This window comes from Gymnodraco acuticeps, unplaced genomic scaffold (genome assembly GCF_902827175.1).
Source record: "Gymnodraco acuticeps unplaced genomic scaffold, fGymAcu1.1, whole genome shotgun sequence".
Lineage (NCBI taxonomy): Eukaryota > Metazoa > Chordata > Actinopteri > Perciformes > Bathydraconidae > Gymnodraco > Gymnodraco acuticeps.
In genome coordinates, this window is record NW_022992223.1 from 529681 (window position 1) to 548552 (window position 18872).

At 43.9% G+C, this 18872-nt stretch overlaps 2 protein-coding genes and 1 long non-coding RNA gene across 6 annotated transcripts in view; all 3 read right to left on the bottom strand.

The window, feature by feature from the left end:
• Positions 1-1010: 1010 nt before the first annotated feature.
• LOC117539785 lies at positions 1011-5458 on the bottom strand. The gene is made up of 8 exons (XM_034206110.1): positions 5335-5458; positions 5120-5173; positions 4348-4404; positions 3864-3923; positions 3350-3505; positions 2565-2794; positions 1950-2109; positions 1011-1423 (listed from the first exon to the last, which is right to left on the bottom strand). Exons 1-8 carry the CDS (start codon positions 5456-5458, stop codon positions 1311-1313), a joined length of 954 nt encoding a protein of 317 aa, XP_034062001.1. The 3' UTR covers positions 1011-1310.
• A 5330-nt stretch (positions 5459-10788) lies between these two features.
• On the bottom strand, positions 10789-12384 carry LOC117539786. The gene is made up of 3 exons (XR_004568072.1): positions 12304-12384; positions 11700-11799; positions 10789-11596 (listed from the first exon to the last, which is right to left on the bottom strand). It is a non-coding gene; the product is annotated as an uncharacterized LOC117539786 (long non-coding RNA).
• A 4487-nt stretch (positions 12385-16871) lies between these two features.
• Positions 16872-18872, bottom strand: part of LOC117539778 (collagen alpha-1(XVIII) chain-like) — a 61216-nt gene continuing 59215 nt past the window's right edge. For all 4 annotated transcript variants that reach the window (XM_034206091.1, XM_034206092.1, XM_034206089.1 and 1 more), the window contains 2 exons: positions 18607-18722; positions 16872-18002 (listed from right to left, as the gene is read on the bottom strand). In XM_034206091.1, the coding sequence (XP_034061982.1) occupies positions 17801-18002; positions 18607-18722 (318 nt within the window). In that variant the 3' untranslated portion in view covers positions 16872-17800. The remainder of the gene's footprint in view (positions 18003-18606; positions 18723-18872) is intronic.

An 18872-nucleotide genomic window follows, 5' to 3' on the forward strand; every position in this document is an offset into this window, starting at 1 on the left:
TTGAAAGAATGTAGAATTGGATCAACATTGATTCAACTATATTATGCATTGCATTATACATTGAAACAATGTTATTATCAGATTGCAAAAAGTCATTGAATCAACATTGAGATATTGTCATGCTGAAGATTGCAATTGATGTCGGACATTGAAAATAAACTAAAATGAACAAACAAAAAAAGAGCCCATTACTTATTCAGTTATTTATTCAGATTCAATGATATGAACATCTTTAACATCTTTTGTCCACAAGCACGAAAAACATTGTCTCTTAAGGTCCCATGTCATGCTTTCCTGGTTATCACCCATCCCCTTGTGTGTTATGTAGCTTTTTCTGCATGTAAACGGTCTGCAGAGTCACAAACCCTCAAAGTACACCCTGTAGCGAGTAAAACTAACAGAGAAGACCTGTCTATGCTGCCCCAGAACTTCTTCCTCAGTAAAGTGACGTAACGGGCATAGTGGTGTGACACACACACTCTCACTCAGCCTTATCTTTTCTCATCCGTGGCTGTGAGTGTGTGTCTGTGTGCTCAGGCTGAGTTCCTCTGTGTCTCGCTGTCTCACAGACCCCACGCAGCAACCAGGAAACAACACCAGTAATCCAGCTCACACTGTCTGCTCCTCGAGCCGAGCAGCGAGCCCCGCAACATCCCGCCAACACGGTACCCAGACCCCACGCAGCATTCTCATCAGTTTGTCATTACTGGTGTCATTTTCTGGTTGCTAACACCATTGTAACACATAATCACTGAGGTTCACCACCGTTACAGCTGTACATCAGCGAGACACAGGAACTCAGCCTGAGCACACAGACACACACTCACAGCCAGGCTGTGTGTGTAAATCCACGGAGCCGCAGCTGAGAAAAGATAAGGCTGAGTGAGAGTGTGTGTGTTACGCCACTATGCCCGTTACGTCACTTTACTCAGGAAGAAGTTCTGGGGCAGCATAGACAGGTCTTTTCTGTGTTAGAGTTTTACTCGCTACAGGGTGTACTTTGAGGGTTTCTGACTCTGCAGACCATTTACATGCAGAAAAAGCTACATAACAACAAGGGGACGGGTAATAACCGGGAAAGCATGACATGGGACCTTTAAGTGGAGGAAGCTCCTTAGAGACAATGATCTGGCCATCAACTGTAGTTCAAATTATATTTGCTCTGAAACTCCAGATGACATAAAAACCTGGCAACTGCAAACAGGGTTGTCATACTCGGTGGAAAGGCAGTCTTAACTATAAACTCAGATCTATAAGACCCCAGTTCAACATGAACGAAAACACCCCAACTTTAAACAATGTCCGTTTAACTATTTTTTCCTTGGTACACCGCCATTCCTCTCTGGTGCGTAACGTAGCCACTTCTGCACTCCAACCCTGAATGTCAATTCCGTCAGCCTGCGGTCAAATTGACGAGCAGCAGCTGAAAAAAAAGAAGTTACATTTTTTGTTTATTGAAATAATAAGAAGAAGAAAGCTGCAATGGATGCGTTCCAGTGTGTACTGTTTAGTGTACTAGGTTTTCAGGCGGCCTTAATTGAGCAATTCACCCATCAACCACATCTTCATATAATTGATTCACACTATTACTCATTTCTGTCTACTCGCTCTGTGTCTCAGAGGACGGTAGTGGACAGTTCAGAAACGTGCCCATCAGTGACATCATCAATGGTCATTTCCAATTAGCTAGGAATAATGTCACTGGTAGGCAGGTTTCTGAAATGTCCACAGCCCACCTTTGAGATGCAGAGCGAGTAGACAGAAATGCTGCCATCCTATTATGAGCATTAATGAGGACCACTTATATGAAGATAAGGATAAGAATGGATGCATTTTGCATCCATTCTTATCAACTTGAGAAAGAAATGTAAAAGACTTATGAATTAAATTCAATATTTGCCAAATCTGTTGTAAAGTAGTAAACCTAGTATTTTGAGGTGCAGGCTCACCAAACATGCAGTCCTTTATCAGCGTGTCCTTGAAGGCCCTCTTCTCTCCCTTTCCCACCCAGTTGAAGATGCAGGCTAGACTGTTTGTCATGGCAGCGGATAGCATTCGCCGGATCATATTTTCCGAGTTGGTCCCTCCGACTAATGCCAGGCGGGTAATCTTAACAGACGAGAGAAAATGATTAGTGTGCTACAGTGTACTATGTAAATAGACATCTTCTCATTTATAAATAAATACAAATGTAATGAATTTGAACACATTTGTATTACCTCTAAGGAAGAAATAAGACCACTACTGTGTCCAAACTAATCGACAAACAATGCCAACAACCAAATTGGCAATCCTAAGAAATTGTCAAATATTGATTAAGAAAAATATTATCGTGATTCGCGAGGCGTATTTTTACAATATTTCTGTCAAACACACATCCAAGTGAAAAATAAATGTAATGCATCCACTCCTACAATTCCAGACATAAGCCCTTAAGATTTCAAACAAGAAATGTAAGACTTTTAAAACTTATAAGGATCCACAGGATACCTGCAAATGCATACAGAAAATATTAGAAGCCTCGACAGATTATAGAGAAAATGCTTTGTGTAAAAATTGTTCACCATCTTTCGACGGACTGCTTCCTCCCTCAAAGCAGCTTCAGTCTCATCAAACTTCTCCTCGTTGGTGAGTGGAAGCATTATGGGGAAGTTGTCTTCTTGTGACTCTGGTCCAGCTCCATGAATGTTTAGTTTAGCAAGTTCCGTCTTTATAAAGTTAATGTCACGTGAGATCTGCTTCACCTCCATACATAGCTCGGTAAGCATCTTCGTGGTTCTCATGGCAGCAATGTCTTGAAAAATAAAAAAATAAAGGTTTTAATTTACATTTCAAGGATAGATTTTTAATTTCCAATAATTTAGAATGACACTAAGTAACTCACTGATAAGTGTTTGCCAACAGTAACCATTAAAGCTGCAATATGTAACTTTCCTATTTACCCTGGATTTGAACACAGGTCTCCAGCACAACTGCTGAAATATTTACCACTGAGTTTATAGAGCCTGCCTGCTTGCTTGGGGGAGAAATTGACCATAAAGTCATAATTTTTGTCAAACCAAGGTCATGTCTCACCTAGATAAAGGATCTAAATGTCTCAATAGAAGAGCAGGGAGACCAAAATCAACCACCCCAATTTTAAGTTATATTGTATTAACACTACCATACAGATTGGACAAAATAACATTGTAATCACAAAAAGGTTACATAGTGCAGGTTTAAGTGCTTACATTTTCAGCCTTAACACCATGACAAAAAACATGAAAAGATGGGAAAGTCACAAGGGATAGGTTTCTCAATTCAGAAGGCATCAGTACGGTTAAGAACCTGCTCAGAAAATGATACTTGCCTTTCAACACTCTGCTTGATTCCTCTCCATATAATCTCCCCCGTGGTGTTTCTGGAGCTGAAGGGGGGTGGGATGGGTGCTGCGGGGTCAGGTGAGCCAAGCCCAGTGCGCTGAAGTCAGCTAATCTTGAGCCATGTGCATAGCTGGCACCGCCGTCTAAAAGACAAGACACCATTATTAATTGTTTATAAGTAAGCCATGAGAACCATTGGCCCATAGGAGCCGATATCCTGTTTCCGCAGCATGATGTACAAGTACACCCCCTGGACATGATGCTAGTATGTCGCAGGGACTTAACCCAATCCAACCCTTGATACTGAGTGCCAAGCAGGGAGATATCGGGTACCATTTTTAACAGTCATTGGTATGACTCGGTCGGCGATCAAACTCACAACCTCCCAATCTCAGGGCGGACACTAACCACAAGGCCACTGAGCTGCTATTCATTCTTTATATTAACATGAATTTGGGAATTTTCCAAAAAAAAAAAAGATTTAAGATGAGAAATACATACCATTCCTTGCTTTCTCTAATGGCATAGCGTGGTAGGGGCTGGAGTTATATGTTGGCAATCCTAGAAAAAGAGAGAAATAACTAAATAAGGCAAATGAGCACTATCAAAGTTGTTATCCATGAGCACCATATAGCAATTGCACCTAGCTAGCCCCATATAGTTACTTTCCAACTTTAGATAAAGGAGACCTGAGGGATGAACACACTTGACTACAGAGTGAGTAATTAAAGAATAGTTTCCCACCAAAGGTGCTGATAATTCCTGTGATCCAAAGATAAAAAAAAGACATATAATAGCCTATTAGTCTACTTAATAACGAGGGGTGCACTCAAGTGGCTGCCGACGACAATTTATTCAGGATACAGAAAATATGACCAACGTTTCGGAGAGACTGAAACATTGGGTCATATTTCCGGTGTCCTGAATAAATTGTCATCGGCAGCCACATGAATGTGCCTGACTTTTACACCATTAGTTTAATTACCATCATTACAGTGGTCCATTGACTGGTCCAACTCCGCCAAATAGCTTCCACAAAAGCCTACAATGAGAGAACACAAAACATGAACTATGAATGCTGTAACTCGGACAAAGCACATTTACATACTGTCCGCCCGGAGGTAGTAGTGTGAAGTAGGGGTCGACCGATTATCCAGACCGATATTCCGCATTTTACAGATTATCGCTATCGGGCTTTTTTTTTTTTTTTTTAAATCAAATTGCCGATAAAACTTTGGATCTGATGCAGCCGTTTCTCTGGTTGCAGTCACCACTCTGTACACAAGCAATGTCCCGATCCAATTCTATCAGTTTCCCAGTTACACAGGGTAGCGTCTCGTAGCGGATAAACTGTGAGGGGGGGGATTGCTAGTGGAGCCTCGCAGCAACTCTGCTTTCTGCACCACAATCTGGTGCTGCTGAATTGGGACTACTAAATGAGTGAGACTCAAATATCAGAAGTTCAGAACAAGTTTTAGTAGTTTTCATTTTATTTCTATTTCATTGACTTTACTCAGGGTCACAGAGAGGAAACCAGTTTTAAGATGTTGAAAAGTTCAGCAAACATAAAAAGGCATTTCAAAGAAGTTGTGTTGGAGTTTGTGTTATTCTACATTTTGAGACCAAGATTTTCTGATATTACTGCAAATGTATATCGGTTCCAAATATCGGTTATCGGTCTCGTTGATTACTAATAATCGGTATCGGCCTTGAAAAAGCCATATCGGTCGATCCCTAGTGTGAAGTGGTTCACTTACCATTGTCAGCCTGGTGAATTGACAGAACATCCTCCGAGTGGCTTCCTCCAGAGGCTAAAAGGGAACAAAAGACAGGAATAATGGATGCTGTAACTTTTGAACACATATCACATGACTGATGTTTGAATGTATTGTTGGAGGAACTAAATGCTTGTAAATTAAAGCTCACATGCAATTACATATTGTTCCTGCCATTTTAATAAGTAATGACATACCACTGCTTGCATTTGGGGTTGGTCCTGAGGGGTACTGGCTGGATTCTGGGAGCACTGTAGGACAATGAACATCAGGTGGCTTGGCAAATCTTCTCTTCACACAGCTGGTTTCTGACTCCCCCATCTGACTCCATGTACACAGGATTTGGCCTGGAAATAAAAATGAAACATTCAACATTCCCATTAATTGAACTAATTTGCCCCATGGCCCATTTCTGTAGAATGAGGCCGCTTGACGTACAGGTACACATAGAGATGACACTAGTCTATCACAGGACTGGAGGTGGGGTTTTTACTTATTGTTTACACAGAAACCAAGGATTATATATTTCAAGAGGGAGCGATCAAAGTAAACATCCTAAGCCTGCTTCCTCCACACTGGGAGTGCTGTGACCACTTTTCCATTGCATCTTATGAGCGGTTGGGTTCTTTTGGTTCCAGCCTATGCACGCATACTGGTTCTTATCAATGCGACGTTGTTTGATAAGGGTTAAAGTCAGGTCAGACATGGAACCTGACCTCCTACAGGAATTCAACTGTACCTTACTCTTCTTTTCCCACGTTCACCTGCTTCGTCCTCAGAGCTCAGATCAGTGGTTGGACATCCAGTATTCACATACTTTTCTTCGTATCGTTTGGCCTTTTCCAATGAGTCTGTAAAAGAAAAAGCATAAAATAATAGGATGACATTTTACTGACTAGTCTCACTTGTGACACATATGTCATATGTGGTATGGCACCACACACATTCAAACTGCCATCCATAAAACGTGTGGATACCTATATACTTGAAAATAGACAATAGTAATGCAGTGACTACTTACCACAAGTAATCAAGAGCCGGACATTCGCATATGTGGTCCATCCTTTATGGGCCGTCATGTGTTCTTTAAGGGCCTTCAAATACATGTTTTTTGGGGGCCATAACAATTTACCTTCCTTTAGACTGAACCAGCTGGCAAGAACTGTTGCAGCTCCGCCATTTGGAAAAAGTACAACGGCCCAAAGCACCACCTCCCTTTCCATTCTGTATACAATAAAGGAAATAATGTAAATGATTAAAAAAAAAACCTGCTCATAAATCATAAGATGTAATTTACTCGCCCAGCAGTATGAGCGGTATGCTACTGCATATGAGCTATTGGAATAGCTATGAGGCCATTTCCTTCTGACTCTGGATACAGAACACATTTACGTTTGATACATCCAAGTTTACCAACCCCGATATTGTCACACAACTCTCTAACCTTGTATGTACCTATGCATGAGGACTCGCAGGGATAAGTGTAATATGATTCTTGGTGTCTGAACCTTTTGTAGATCACATATACCTCATCTTCTTCCTGGACTATATTCTGCACTACTGCAATACTATGTCCCACCTCAATACAATTATCCCCCTGCTTTGTAGACAAGGTAAAACGACTACTGGAGACCTTTGTGTACTGTACAGCAACACCGAAATGTTGAGGGAGTGGACCATCAGTGTGGATTTTCTGTAAGACTGGTTCATCTGTTGGTAATGGAACCTCACAACGTGGCTGTTCTGACAACCTTTTGACCACCTGTTGTAGAGGTTGGTGTGGCTTGCGTAAAAGATGCTTTATTTGGCCAAGATAATTCTCAAAAGGGAATCCTGAAACATTATCTAAAGGTCCAAATTGTTTGTATTTATCGGCTAAATGTATAAGCTGGTGTACACTGAACACAATCTGATCCCTGCCATACAACTGTCCAAAGTGTTCCACAAAGGAAATCATCAATCTATGCGCTAATTCAACCTTTTGGCCAGAAATTCCAGGAGACAAAAACAAATACATGGCCACTGAAAACAACATAAAGTTGTCATAAATCTCACTGGGAAGGCAATCCTTCAGAACTACAGGGCCCCAGTACAGTATGAAGGATCGGAGCTCTGTAGCTTTCCAACGATCCAGCTCATTCAAACCCCTTGGCTTGCGATTGAATTCACAAGGGGTGTGGGAATGTAACCCCAGCAGTTTGCTTGATATACTGTTAACAGTTTGTGAAGGAAGCCTAGTGGCTAGATTGCCCTTTAACCACATATTCAACAGTTTTCTCATCACACCAAGACAACAGAGGTGCATATAATCTATTGGGAATGAAGAAACCATCTTTACTGTCCCTGTTAAAGGACTGAGTGTCTGTTTCAAGTGATGTTCTTCATCAATCATATCACAATAACTTGAGTCTGTCCTGAGCCTGACATTTGTTTCAGGATAAGTCATTTTCTTCCTCCACACACCATGTTGATCACACTTGTCACACCCTGAATAGCCATTATGTGACTTGATATTCTTAACGTAGGCTCTGGCTGGAGCATCACACACAAATGAGGAAACCAGTACTTTCAATCGGTTACCATTATGAACAACGCCATTAGCCAGTACATTTTTAAGGTCGCTAATAAATTGCTGCAGATACTCAACAACACACTTGGGCTTGCTTAAACCACAAAAGATACCGACAATAAATGGGGACTTAGTATAATCACATTTCAGAATTGCAAGTATAGGCCAGAATTGAAGTCTTGAACTCTTAAAGAGAGGGAGAACATCTATGTTGAACTGTAAAGTAAGAGTTCTGAGGCTCACTGGTAAACTCAAACATTTCAATCGTGAAAGTATCCCTTGCACCAATCCAAAATGGTAGTACTCGCCACCTTGCATTTGAGTGGTTGCAACATCATGTTGTGTTCTAAGCAGAGTTCTTCCATCCTTAGGGAGCATAGGGTGAAAAAGCTTTAAGATGGACAGCAGAGCAGACAAAGCAACCAGACTGATTGAGTAGGATGTTGCCCAATATCTTAGGCTCCTCATAAGCAGATCCTGACTAGGCTGATGCTCGTCATGGCTGTCGGAGTCAGAATCTGATTCAACATTCCCAGCCACACTCCCAGCCACACTACCAATGATGATCAGTATGATCATTTCCCATTTGTACAAGATCTGATTCAACTTCATCATCTCCAGCTAAACTACTATCAGTATGATCATTTTCCATGTGTACATGGGAAGCTAGTGGTGTATCTAGTTGGGAAACGTGTGAGATTCTGAAGGGTGGTTCCCTATTCACACAGGGGTCTAAATGTGACTTGTTATTATAAAGAGTTTCCTCGTATTCCTTAAGGATATCTTTCTCCATGTCCCTTACAGTTCTGATGACTCTACGTCTTTTAGACCAATAAGAAGCCATCTTAGGTAAAGAGAGGTGGCGCTGCTATAATTACTTTACTTGGCCTTGTGTATTGCAGTGATCCCCTTGACTCGTCTTGTAGTATAATCCTGAAAATGGAGGAAAACAAAGCAGATTAAAAAACAGTATGCATAAACTAACAGTACAAATATATATCAGCCTCCTGGTGCAATGCAAATATAACTGTACTGACGAAATTCCCTAGAATTACACGTTTTATTCCATGGGTCTTCAACCAGGAGTCCAGGACCCCTAGGACATACATTTTACCCAAATATCCTATATGATGCTTTAGCTTGACTGTATCAGACCAACTTTGATGTAATTTCTGTAGGATGTAGGGATGCCAGAAACTGACCATGATCAAAATCGGCGGGGTCGGTGTGTAGCAAGCTGCAGCAGCAGTCTGTGCAGGGCAGCCTGCGCTGCTGGCTTCCTCCAAGTTTTACAGTCAAAACTGGTGTTGTGACCAATGGCCATTTACAATTATTAATACTATTACTATTATTATTAGTCTATATTTTGGTTGAAACTAAGCCAGAAAAAAAAAAAAAAAAACATAAATAATAAAAAAATATATAAATAAAATCGAATTTTAAAAATAATCTTCGATTATGGAGACTGTAACGAATAATAGATTAATCGCTGGCATCCCTAGTAGGATGGTAGTTTAATGTCAGATTGTGTTATCTAGTGTATCTGCTGCGTTAGCTAGGTGCTAGCCAGGGCAAGAAAAATATCAACTGCGTCATGCGATGAACTGTTTAATTAAGTTATGATGTTGACTGGCGAAAAACTCTGCCCGGTTCCCCAGGCCCCCACCGCGGAGAATAAACAGAAGGGCAACCATGACAACCATGCTTCTTCGCTGCTTTTGTGGAGGAAGTTACAGCGCCACATACAGCCTCCTGCATATGTACTGCAGCTTCTCCAGTGGTTGGAGCTAAACGGAGCTGTCTCGTGTGGACAGACTCTAGGCTTGTTTGAGACAAGCAAGACCTGTTGCGATCAACGTCTTGCTAGTGCGTTGCATGATGGTTAGTCATTTTGTCCGACTTGCTCTGGAGGCCCGCCCACATGAGACTTTGAAATTTCGCGGGACAAAGACGCCCGCAGCCTTGAGAGCGAGGCGAGGCGAGTTGGCGCAGTTGCTCTCCACGGGCTGCGGAAGCGAAATGCTTGATGGGAAACGGCTCGCTGGTATCTCGAGCTGAGCGTTCATTGGTGGTTTTTACCACATGCTGCTGATGAAACTCTCCAATTGGCTGGCAAAAGTTTGTTGTTGTTTTGTGTCAGTTTTACGTCGCCACATCCATTCCCATTTTTCATCATTGTTCCACAATGTTTATCATCATGAAATTAATATCTATATATTTTATACTATACTGCTTACCGTTTTCATACTTTATATATCTTAGCATATTCATACACACTGTTCATACTGCTCACAGGCTGATATCTAGTGTATTCATACCCCACTGTTTATTCATCATTCAATTCATTCTATATGTTATTCTGTAGATTGTGTACATTACTTTCCACTTCACTGCTTGTTGCACCTGGTTAGAAGCTAAACTGCATTTCGTTGTCTCAGTACCTGTAATATGTGCAATAACAATAAAGTTTCTCTTTAAGTTAAACCAAATCATTAAAATAAAATCTATTGTAATGATTTGGTTTAACCTTATTTATTGAATACATCATTTAAAATGGCAAGATTAAATCAAATTACATCCATGTTGTACACATCATAAAGCTTAAAGTGGCAGCTAAAGAATTAACACAGCAGCAGGTCTGTTCAATTCATGCTCATTAAGCTTCATGTGTGCGGATCTGAAGGGACTGATCATTTGTAGCCTGTCCACCTATCAGTTTTGCAAACATTAAGAGGGAGGAGCATTTATAATTATGGAACCCAGTCACTGGTGTGGTTCATCATCATGACTGAATTAACAAACCTATATAAAGCCATGGAGATCACCTTTGTCTACAGTGGGTAAAATGGAATTTGTGGTGCTTACACTGTGTGACGAACAGGGAGACATCACTGTAAGAGTCTCACAAGACATTTCCCAAAGACTACAAAATGGTGAGTAAACAACTAAATTGCATTCCAACAATCTGGATATGATTTTAAATGATGTAAATTATTATGTGAGCTCTTTAAAAATGGTCACAAATCTGATTTCTGTGCAACACTGCATCTTGGTTCTGGGGATGCGGTGCCCTGTTGTCTGCTGCTTCAACCTGCTCATCAACTTCAATTGCTTCCCCTTCCTCCAAGCACATGTTGTGAAGTATGCAACAGGCAGTGACTGCTGTGCTAATGTTTGCAATGTTTTTCATGTACAAACATTTGAGCCTCCTGAACTTCGTTTTCAGTAGGCCAAAGGTATGCTCAATGACCACGCGTGCAACATTTAATTTTTGATTGAAACGACGCTGCCGAGCAGTTAAATGGCCATTGTCCCTGTATGGCCTCATAAGCTGAGGGTAGTGGGTAGGCAGAGTCCCCAATGATGTGCATTCCCTCAGGCACCAGGGACTGGGGATCTTCATCAAGCAGCCTTCCAACAGCAGACAACCGGAATGCCCGTGCATCATGCCAGCTACCAGGGTGGCCCACATTAACATGACAGAATCTCCGTTTACTGTCACAGAACCCAGTAAGCACAACAGAATAAAACTGTTTTCTGTTGATGTATGCTACTGGGTTCTCACAGTGTGGTTTCACAATAGGAATGTGGCATCCATCTACCGCACAGACAGTGTTGGGAAATCCTGCTGCACAAAATCCTAACTCAGAATTATGTAGGGCTTGCCCTGTGGGCCAGGAAATGTGGTGAGACAAATATGTGGTGACAAGACTACAGAATTCATGGAGATGCAGGCAGACAGTGGATTTGGTGATATTGAAACGATCAGCAACCCCCCTATAGGACTCCTGGTTTGATAGAGTCCACAGACAGGCAAGAACACTGTTTTGAAGCGGCACTTTACTGTGCTGTCTGTTCCAGTAGAACGGGCCAATAGTCGTCATCACATCCTGTTTGGTAGAAAGGAATAAATGGCTTTTAATATCACCAGTCCAGATAATACATATTTGATGTTATTTATATATATATATATATATATATACACACACATACTTCCACATGTCCCCTGGACAATTGGAAATGACTTTTGAAGTCTGAAGGACTGTACTGTGGGACCACTTCTTCCACAAATTGTTGGACCTTTGGAACGGATCTAAGGAAGGCAGACACAGGAGCAAATGATGACCATAAATCCTTAGACCTATTCAACATTCTTTATATATATATATAACTGCTGCTGCTGCTGTAGGCCTATATTATCTTCACTTGATTTCAGTTGTATTCTTGTTTATTTATTGTATCTTTGTACTACTATCTTGCTTGCTTTCTATATCTTTAGTAAAGTAGCTTTTATCTTATCCCATTGGACTAAAAAAGACTAATAGTGTCATAATTTTGCACAATTTGTGATCTGTAGAGTAAAGTAATCAGTCCGGATAATCGATCATACTTTTTAATTTAGACTGATGCAACAATATATTTTGTCTTTTTACTTGTGTATATTGTGTATCTGTTTTTGTTACCTGCCTAGGTAGCCTACTACGGATGTAAATTAGCACGTTTGCTCAAACACATTTATACTTCTTGTATTTTATACTGATGTTCATTAACATGCTCTGTCCCTATCAAATTAAAAAATAAAAAGATACGTAATTACCTCCGCAGACGGTGTTCATCATGCCATTCTCCATACAATACATGTGGGATTTCTATTGCATCCACTTCATCTGCAACGAAAACGCCAACGCAATTTCCGCCATTGCAAACCCAGCCAGTCAAGCCGACTCCGACTCCAAGCTGTCCGATTTAAGACGAGCTTTTTGACACCTCCCCCGGCTGCGATCGGCTACTCTCGTCTACTTTCGAGGCGAGCCGCAATGTGTCTCAAACAAGCCTACTATCCGGATGACTATTGCGTGTGGACGGAAGCTTTTTTGCGATTGCGTTTGCGTTAATCCTATGCGTTTAGCCGTTTTCGTCCTCGTGTGGCCGGGGCATTAATGTGGAGAAAGAGATGTCCTGTATGGGTTGATTGTGCGTTGATCTGTTGGTAATGCCTCGGGGTTCCGGTGGGCATGTAAACAAATGCATAATGCTGTGCTATACTTTGTGGCCTCACCCGGTTGCATAGTGACACTTATTGTTTAGGTGTCTTTTAATTAGCAGGTAGTCATACCATTAGCTAGAACTAGCTGGATCTGATCGATATGGACATAAACGCGAGTGAAGTCTAATCTGACGGGAGAGAGAGATCAGCTGCTGCTGACGAGTCGACACGCAGCTCTGCATGATCACATGCAGCGGTGAGCGGAACAAAACACACACTTCAGGTTAGAATATCACACGTAGCTATTTTAATTACCTCTCAAACTACCTAAACTAGTTATAGATATGTTTAGTTTTACTGTCGGGTCACTCATTACTGGATCCGCGAGCTGCATGATACTGCTGCATGATACTGGCATAATAGATTGCCCGATCGGGCATCCAGCAGGTGAGGCTTCATTGCCCGAGCTAAATACTAGATGGCCCCGGGCCATCGGGCAGTCCTTAATATCGAGCCCTAAAAGCGCCTGCATGAGCTGTAGATTCATGCCTCGGGCGCTCAGAGTGGCTAGAGTCGCAGAGGTGGCACCTCTCCTCGTCATAACTTCCTCCAGCTCAGTCTGATCGTTCCCGGCGACTTGATGGAGGGATGGCTATGGGTTCACCCCCCAGGTAGAGGGCTAGAAACAGGCTGTCCTCTAAGGTGGGTCGGTTAGCTGCCGTCATGGAGCAGACAAAGTCGCTCATGTTGGCCCTTCAGCCAGGGGCCGGTGCGGGGGCTACTAGCTTGCCGCCTGGCCCTCCTTCGGTTGCCACACCTCTACTTGAGGATGCCATGTCGCTAGCGGCTCCGGACAAACCTCTTCTATGAAGGGGGGGGGGGGGGCCGACTCGGCTCAGGCTAGCGCCTTTGTAACGGAGGTGATCTCTGGGGCCATAGATCTCGGCCTCCGTTACGGATTGTGTAGCTTTGTTGGTGGCGAAATGTAGGTAGTGTGTGCATCTGTATGTGTTTTAGTTGGTCTGTCTCTGTTTGCTGGTTTTATGTTAAAAGTGTTCCCTTTCCCCATGTCTGTGGCTGTTGATTGTGTGCACCTGATGCCCTGTGTTGTCTCCTCCCCCCCCCCACCTGTGTCTAATTGCTGATTAGTGTGTGTATTTAGGCCCTGGTGCCCTGTCTGTTTGGAGGCTGGTAGTGTGTGGGAGATCCCTGTGGTTGGTGACGGTGTGCACATGTTCAGCAGGATTGAGGCTGTGTGTCATGTGTTCATGAGTTAATAAATGCCCACACCGGGTTGTATTTGGACGTTCTGCCTCTGTCTCCTTGTCAGCTTCACAGCCTTTTTCAGGCATAACCCTGCCCCTTTTCACTCCCACTGTTCCTCCTTCAGAGGAGTACCTGAGGGAGCTCCATGCAGGCTGGAGAGACACCAGGGCCCTCTCCCACTCTGCTGCCAGGCAGAATCCGGCGAGGGTGGGGCTGGGTTGCTTGCCATCCATTGAGCCTGCCATCGCCTCCCCGATTCGGGCTCCTGATGCCAGGTGCCCTCGGCCTCAGTGCAGGGTCACAAACGAGCTGCTCTGTAGGGCCTACGACACAGCGGCACACATCTGATACTGGCTTTCTCTACCTCTCTGCAGCAGGCGCCGGCTGAGCCTTCTTTGCTGGGCCTCAGTGATGCATCACTGTAAGCCTTTGCCCTAATGTCTAGGGAATGGGGACGAGTTATGTCCTTATTGGTGCAGACTCGTCGCCAGGTCTGGCCTACGACCGTCCCCGAGACTCTCGGGGACGGTCGTCAGCTGCTTTCCCAGCAGCAGCTCAGTTACTGGGCTGTCTGTACTTCCGACCCTTGGGTGGTTTTCACCTTAACCCAGGGGTACGAACCGCAGTTCCGGCCCCTAGCCTTCGGCCGGGCCAAAATGACAGTCGTCAGCGATCCGGCAGAGGCCCTAGCTCTGGCCCAAGAGTTGTCCGTCCTTCTGTCCAAGGACGCAATCGAGCCAGTAGACCCTCTGCTTAGCCCAGGGGGTTCTACTCGGCGTACTTTCTCGTGAGCAAGAAAGTCGGCGAATTTCGCCTGATCTTGGACCTCAGAGGAATCAACAGATTCTTGAAGGTGCTGCCACTCTATATGCTGACCACAGCACATGGACAGCCGTGGAATTGAGGGATGCCTACTTCCACGTGGGCCGGGCAACATGGTGACTTATATTCAGTTCCTTCGGCCCTTGGGCAGGCTGCCTCGGCCATTGGGCCCGCTGGCGTTGCGCCCCATGCAGATGTGGCTGAACAGCCTTCACTTGGACGCCAAGTGGCACAGGCAAGTCAGGGTGTCGCAGCGTTGCCTCCACTCTCGGTCACACTGGAGGGGCAGGGCCTATCTCCTGATGGGTGTGCCCATGGGCGCCATCCCATCCCGCCAGGAGACCGTCACCATAGGTGCAGGTCTCTCAGGGTGGGGTGCATTACGGCAGGGCAGGACCGTTCAGGGTCAGTAGTCTGCCCAGGAGGGTGCACGCCATGCCAACGTGCTAGAGCTTCGGGCTATGCAGCTTGCACTCACGCACTTTCTACCCCTACTGGGGAGCAAGAATGTGCGTGTTCCTTGGGACAGCAGTACGCTGTTGCCCGGACAGCAGTCCCTTCTAGACAGTGGGCGTTCTCACTCCACTCTGAATTTATGTGGTTGCTATTTCTGCCCGACATATTCGGGTCGACGGTGCCACGGCGGGGTGCCACAGGTCGGTGTCCCTCTTCCTGAGAGGGGCTTTACGGCAGCATCCCCCTAGCACCCCGAGGGCTCCGGCTTGGGACCTGCCCCTGCTGCCGGATGCCCTATCATCTCCTCCCTTTGAGCCCCTGGCCCAGGTGGAGCTTAAGTGGCTGTCCTTAAAGGCAGCATTTCTGCTTTCCATGACCTCAGGGAAACGAGTTGGAGAGCTATGCCCTCTCCGTGAGCGATACATGCCTGAGGTGGAACTCCGATGGCTCGGGTGTTGCCCTCTGGCCGAACGTGGCGTTCCTGTCCAAGGTGCTTCCACTAGCCCACTCCAATCGGCCTATCCAGCTGGCGCGCTTTAACGTCCCACAGGAGAACGGCACGCCTGAGTTGCTGTGCCCTGTGCGTGCCCTAGAGGCGTATATTGGTGCTACTGCCCATATACGGCAGCTCTTCATTTGCCATGGCGGCACGAGAAGGGGCTGTGCTCTCTCCAAGCAGCGGCTGTCCCACTGGGTTGTGGATACAATCTCACATGCCTGTGGGGCCAGTGGCCGCCCCCCACCATCAGGGGTGAGATGTCACTCTACAAGGAGTATCTTAACGTCTTGGGCTGCCCTGAGAGGGGTGTCCCTGGAGACCATCTGCGCTGCGGCGTCATGGGCATCGTCTGGCATATTCTCCAGGTTCTACCGGGTCAATGTCGCCACTCCCCATCCTTTGGGCGTGGTCCTGTTGCCGAGCTCGGCTGCTTCCAGCTAGGTAAGCAAGTGTTCGGATTCTTCATGACATGGTTGGTATAGTCATCCAGTGCTAAAAGCACCACCTCTGGCGGTCAGTAGGGACGAAATAGAACGATAGTTACGGCTGTAACTACGGTTCTATGAGTCCCGGAGGACCGCCAGAGTTTCCGGTCACTCAGAATTCTTGTGTGCTCGCGAGAAGATTCTGGGAACCGTTCCACTAGTGACGCCGGCCTATGTAGCCGTAGTCACGTGGGTCACAGGTGACTTTGTTGTTATTAGGTACTCGAACTGCACATGCGTGCGATGGACATATCCAGTGCTAAAAGCACCGCCTCTGGCGGTCATCCGGGACTCATAGAACCGTAGTTACAGCCGTAACTATCGTTCTTATTATACATCCATGGGCTAAACGGATTGGTTGTACTTTTTACAGTATTATGGCTTCCACAGATGACTTTTTTATGGATTTTTTGTTAAAGCACTTAAGATATTCATTGCTATCGGGATGTTAAGAACATTCCATGGAATATAACAAAAAGTGTACCTCGAGCCGGTTTCTGAAACTTACCTACCCCACCTTTAAGAAGACTAAAGAGTTTTACTTTATAGGGCTAGGAAAATGAATACTTATTTCCACAACATTTCAGACACACCTTGCAGATATTTGCACTTTTCAATTTTGACTGAATTCAGAATAAAAGAGGACCAGATTATGAAAAGAAAACTTTATTTAACAAAGAACCAATATTTATACAAACACATGTGATTTTCTCCCTTAAAAAATATTTTGTTAGTCTTCTTTTTTTTTAGTATGAAATTATTAAACTCGTTTCAATTGTATCCCTACACTAGATGGAATTTGTTTGACATTGTGCAGAAAACTAAAAACATCAAAAAATGTACAAAAAATTGAAAAAAAGGCAAAGAGTTAGAAGATACAGTCATTTGACAAACAACAAACGATAAATTACATTCTTAAATTGACTCATCTGATTTCATGTTATGTGACAGCATAAATAAATCATTGATTTTAAATTAAATAGCCTATTGAGAGGAAAAGCTGCTAAGGTGTGAGATGTATGAAAAGCTACACAAACAAAATATGAAAATGTTAAACTAGATAAAATAAAGTACAGTGCATCAAAACAGGACTTTGGTGGCAACACTGCTGTGTGCTCTAAGAATGGAACCAGTCAAAGAAGCCATTTATGCTTCCATCACAAAAGTCTTTGGAAATCGATCATTTGTACAAATGTTTTTCCCCGGACCGGTGCAGAATCCTGCGGCCGCTGCACGTCTTCAGTCTCTTGCTGAACAAAGAGACTAAGAACTAGAGAGAGATCTTCTCCTCGACACACCTCAGTGACTATGGGGGGGAATTCTGTTTATGTTACTTTATGTTTTATTCACAAGTCGTAAAGTGACGTTGAAGTTAAAGGTGCCGTGTGAATCATTTCAACATAAATAAAGCTTTACCGTGCTTCTCGGGATGTTAGCAATTTTCATTTTCGTCATGAATAAGTACAGGTACTGCTGCTGTTTTACATTATGTGCCACCGGGGTGAAAATAAGGAGATATCATGTGGGGATGTTTTTTTAAACGGGCACAAATTTGGATCTTTCCACAAAAGGAGTTTGTTTAAAGGGTTTTGTGAGTCTCGATGCACAGAACGATGTATTGGTTGGAGCAGCTCCTGGTCTGCTGGCCCAGGAGCAGACCTGAGGTCAGGCTGGAGGACTGCCCCATGACGGACAAGTGGTCTGCCCGCCACGTCTCGCAGTGTTTGTCCACCACCCGGAGACCCCTGGAGCTGGAGCCGTGCCACATGCTCTTCTGAGGCCTGGAGGAGGGGCGACAGGATATCAGAATATATTGAAAACGTACTGCCTATGAACAGATTGGTTAATTATTTGGTAAGCTCTTAATAGAGTGCCGCAGTGACGCATCCTAAAACCCGGAAGTAAACTCCTTCCGGTTCCTTCGACAAAAACTAATGCAATTTCTCCATAGGATTTTGGAAATAGCTGGAAATAAGGTCTGTTGTTGACAAAAATTGAAGAGACAGATCACGTTTTGTTCAGCCGGATAATATCCACATGTCTACCTTATTTTTATAATGTTCGAATCATAAATCTATCGATTAGATTTGAGCTATTTTCCAAAATCCTATGGAGAAATTGCATTGGTTTTTGTCAAAGGAACCGGAAGTGGTAAAATGCTAACTTACTTCCGGGTTTTAGGATGCGTCACTGTGGCACTCTATGGTCTTGGTCCTATCTATTTTCAAAATGTGCTGTTAATTGTTTACCTTTAATGTTTAATTCAGCATTAATATCTAATTAATACTAATATTCATACTTGTTGCACCCAGCTTTTGTGTATGAAAAGTGCTATATATACAAAGCGTAAATGATTGACTGAATGAACAGAACATTTTAGCTTACCAGAAAGGATCAGCTATAACGTCCCGACCGTCGAAAGAGTAGAGGGGTATTCTGGCATCCAGCGGCCCCCCGTCGCCTGTGAAGATTTCTCGCCAGTTCCTAAACATCACATCTCCCTGAAAAGAAGACGCAGAGTGAGTTAGATACAGCCACTTGTCTGTGGAGGGATACAGCATGATGCAACTTGAATGCAAATAAGTCCCATTTCTGTTGTTTAATTCTGTACAAAGTGTGGAGATTACTGATGCCATAATATCCCTATCTAG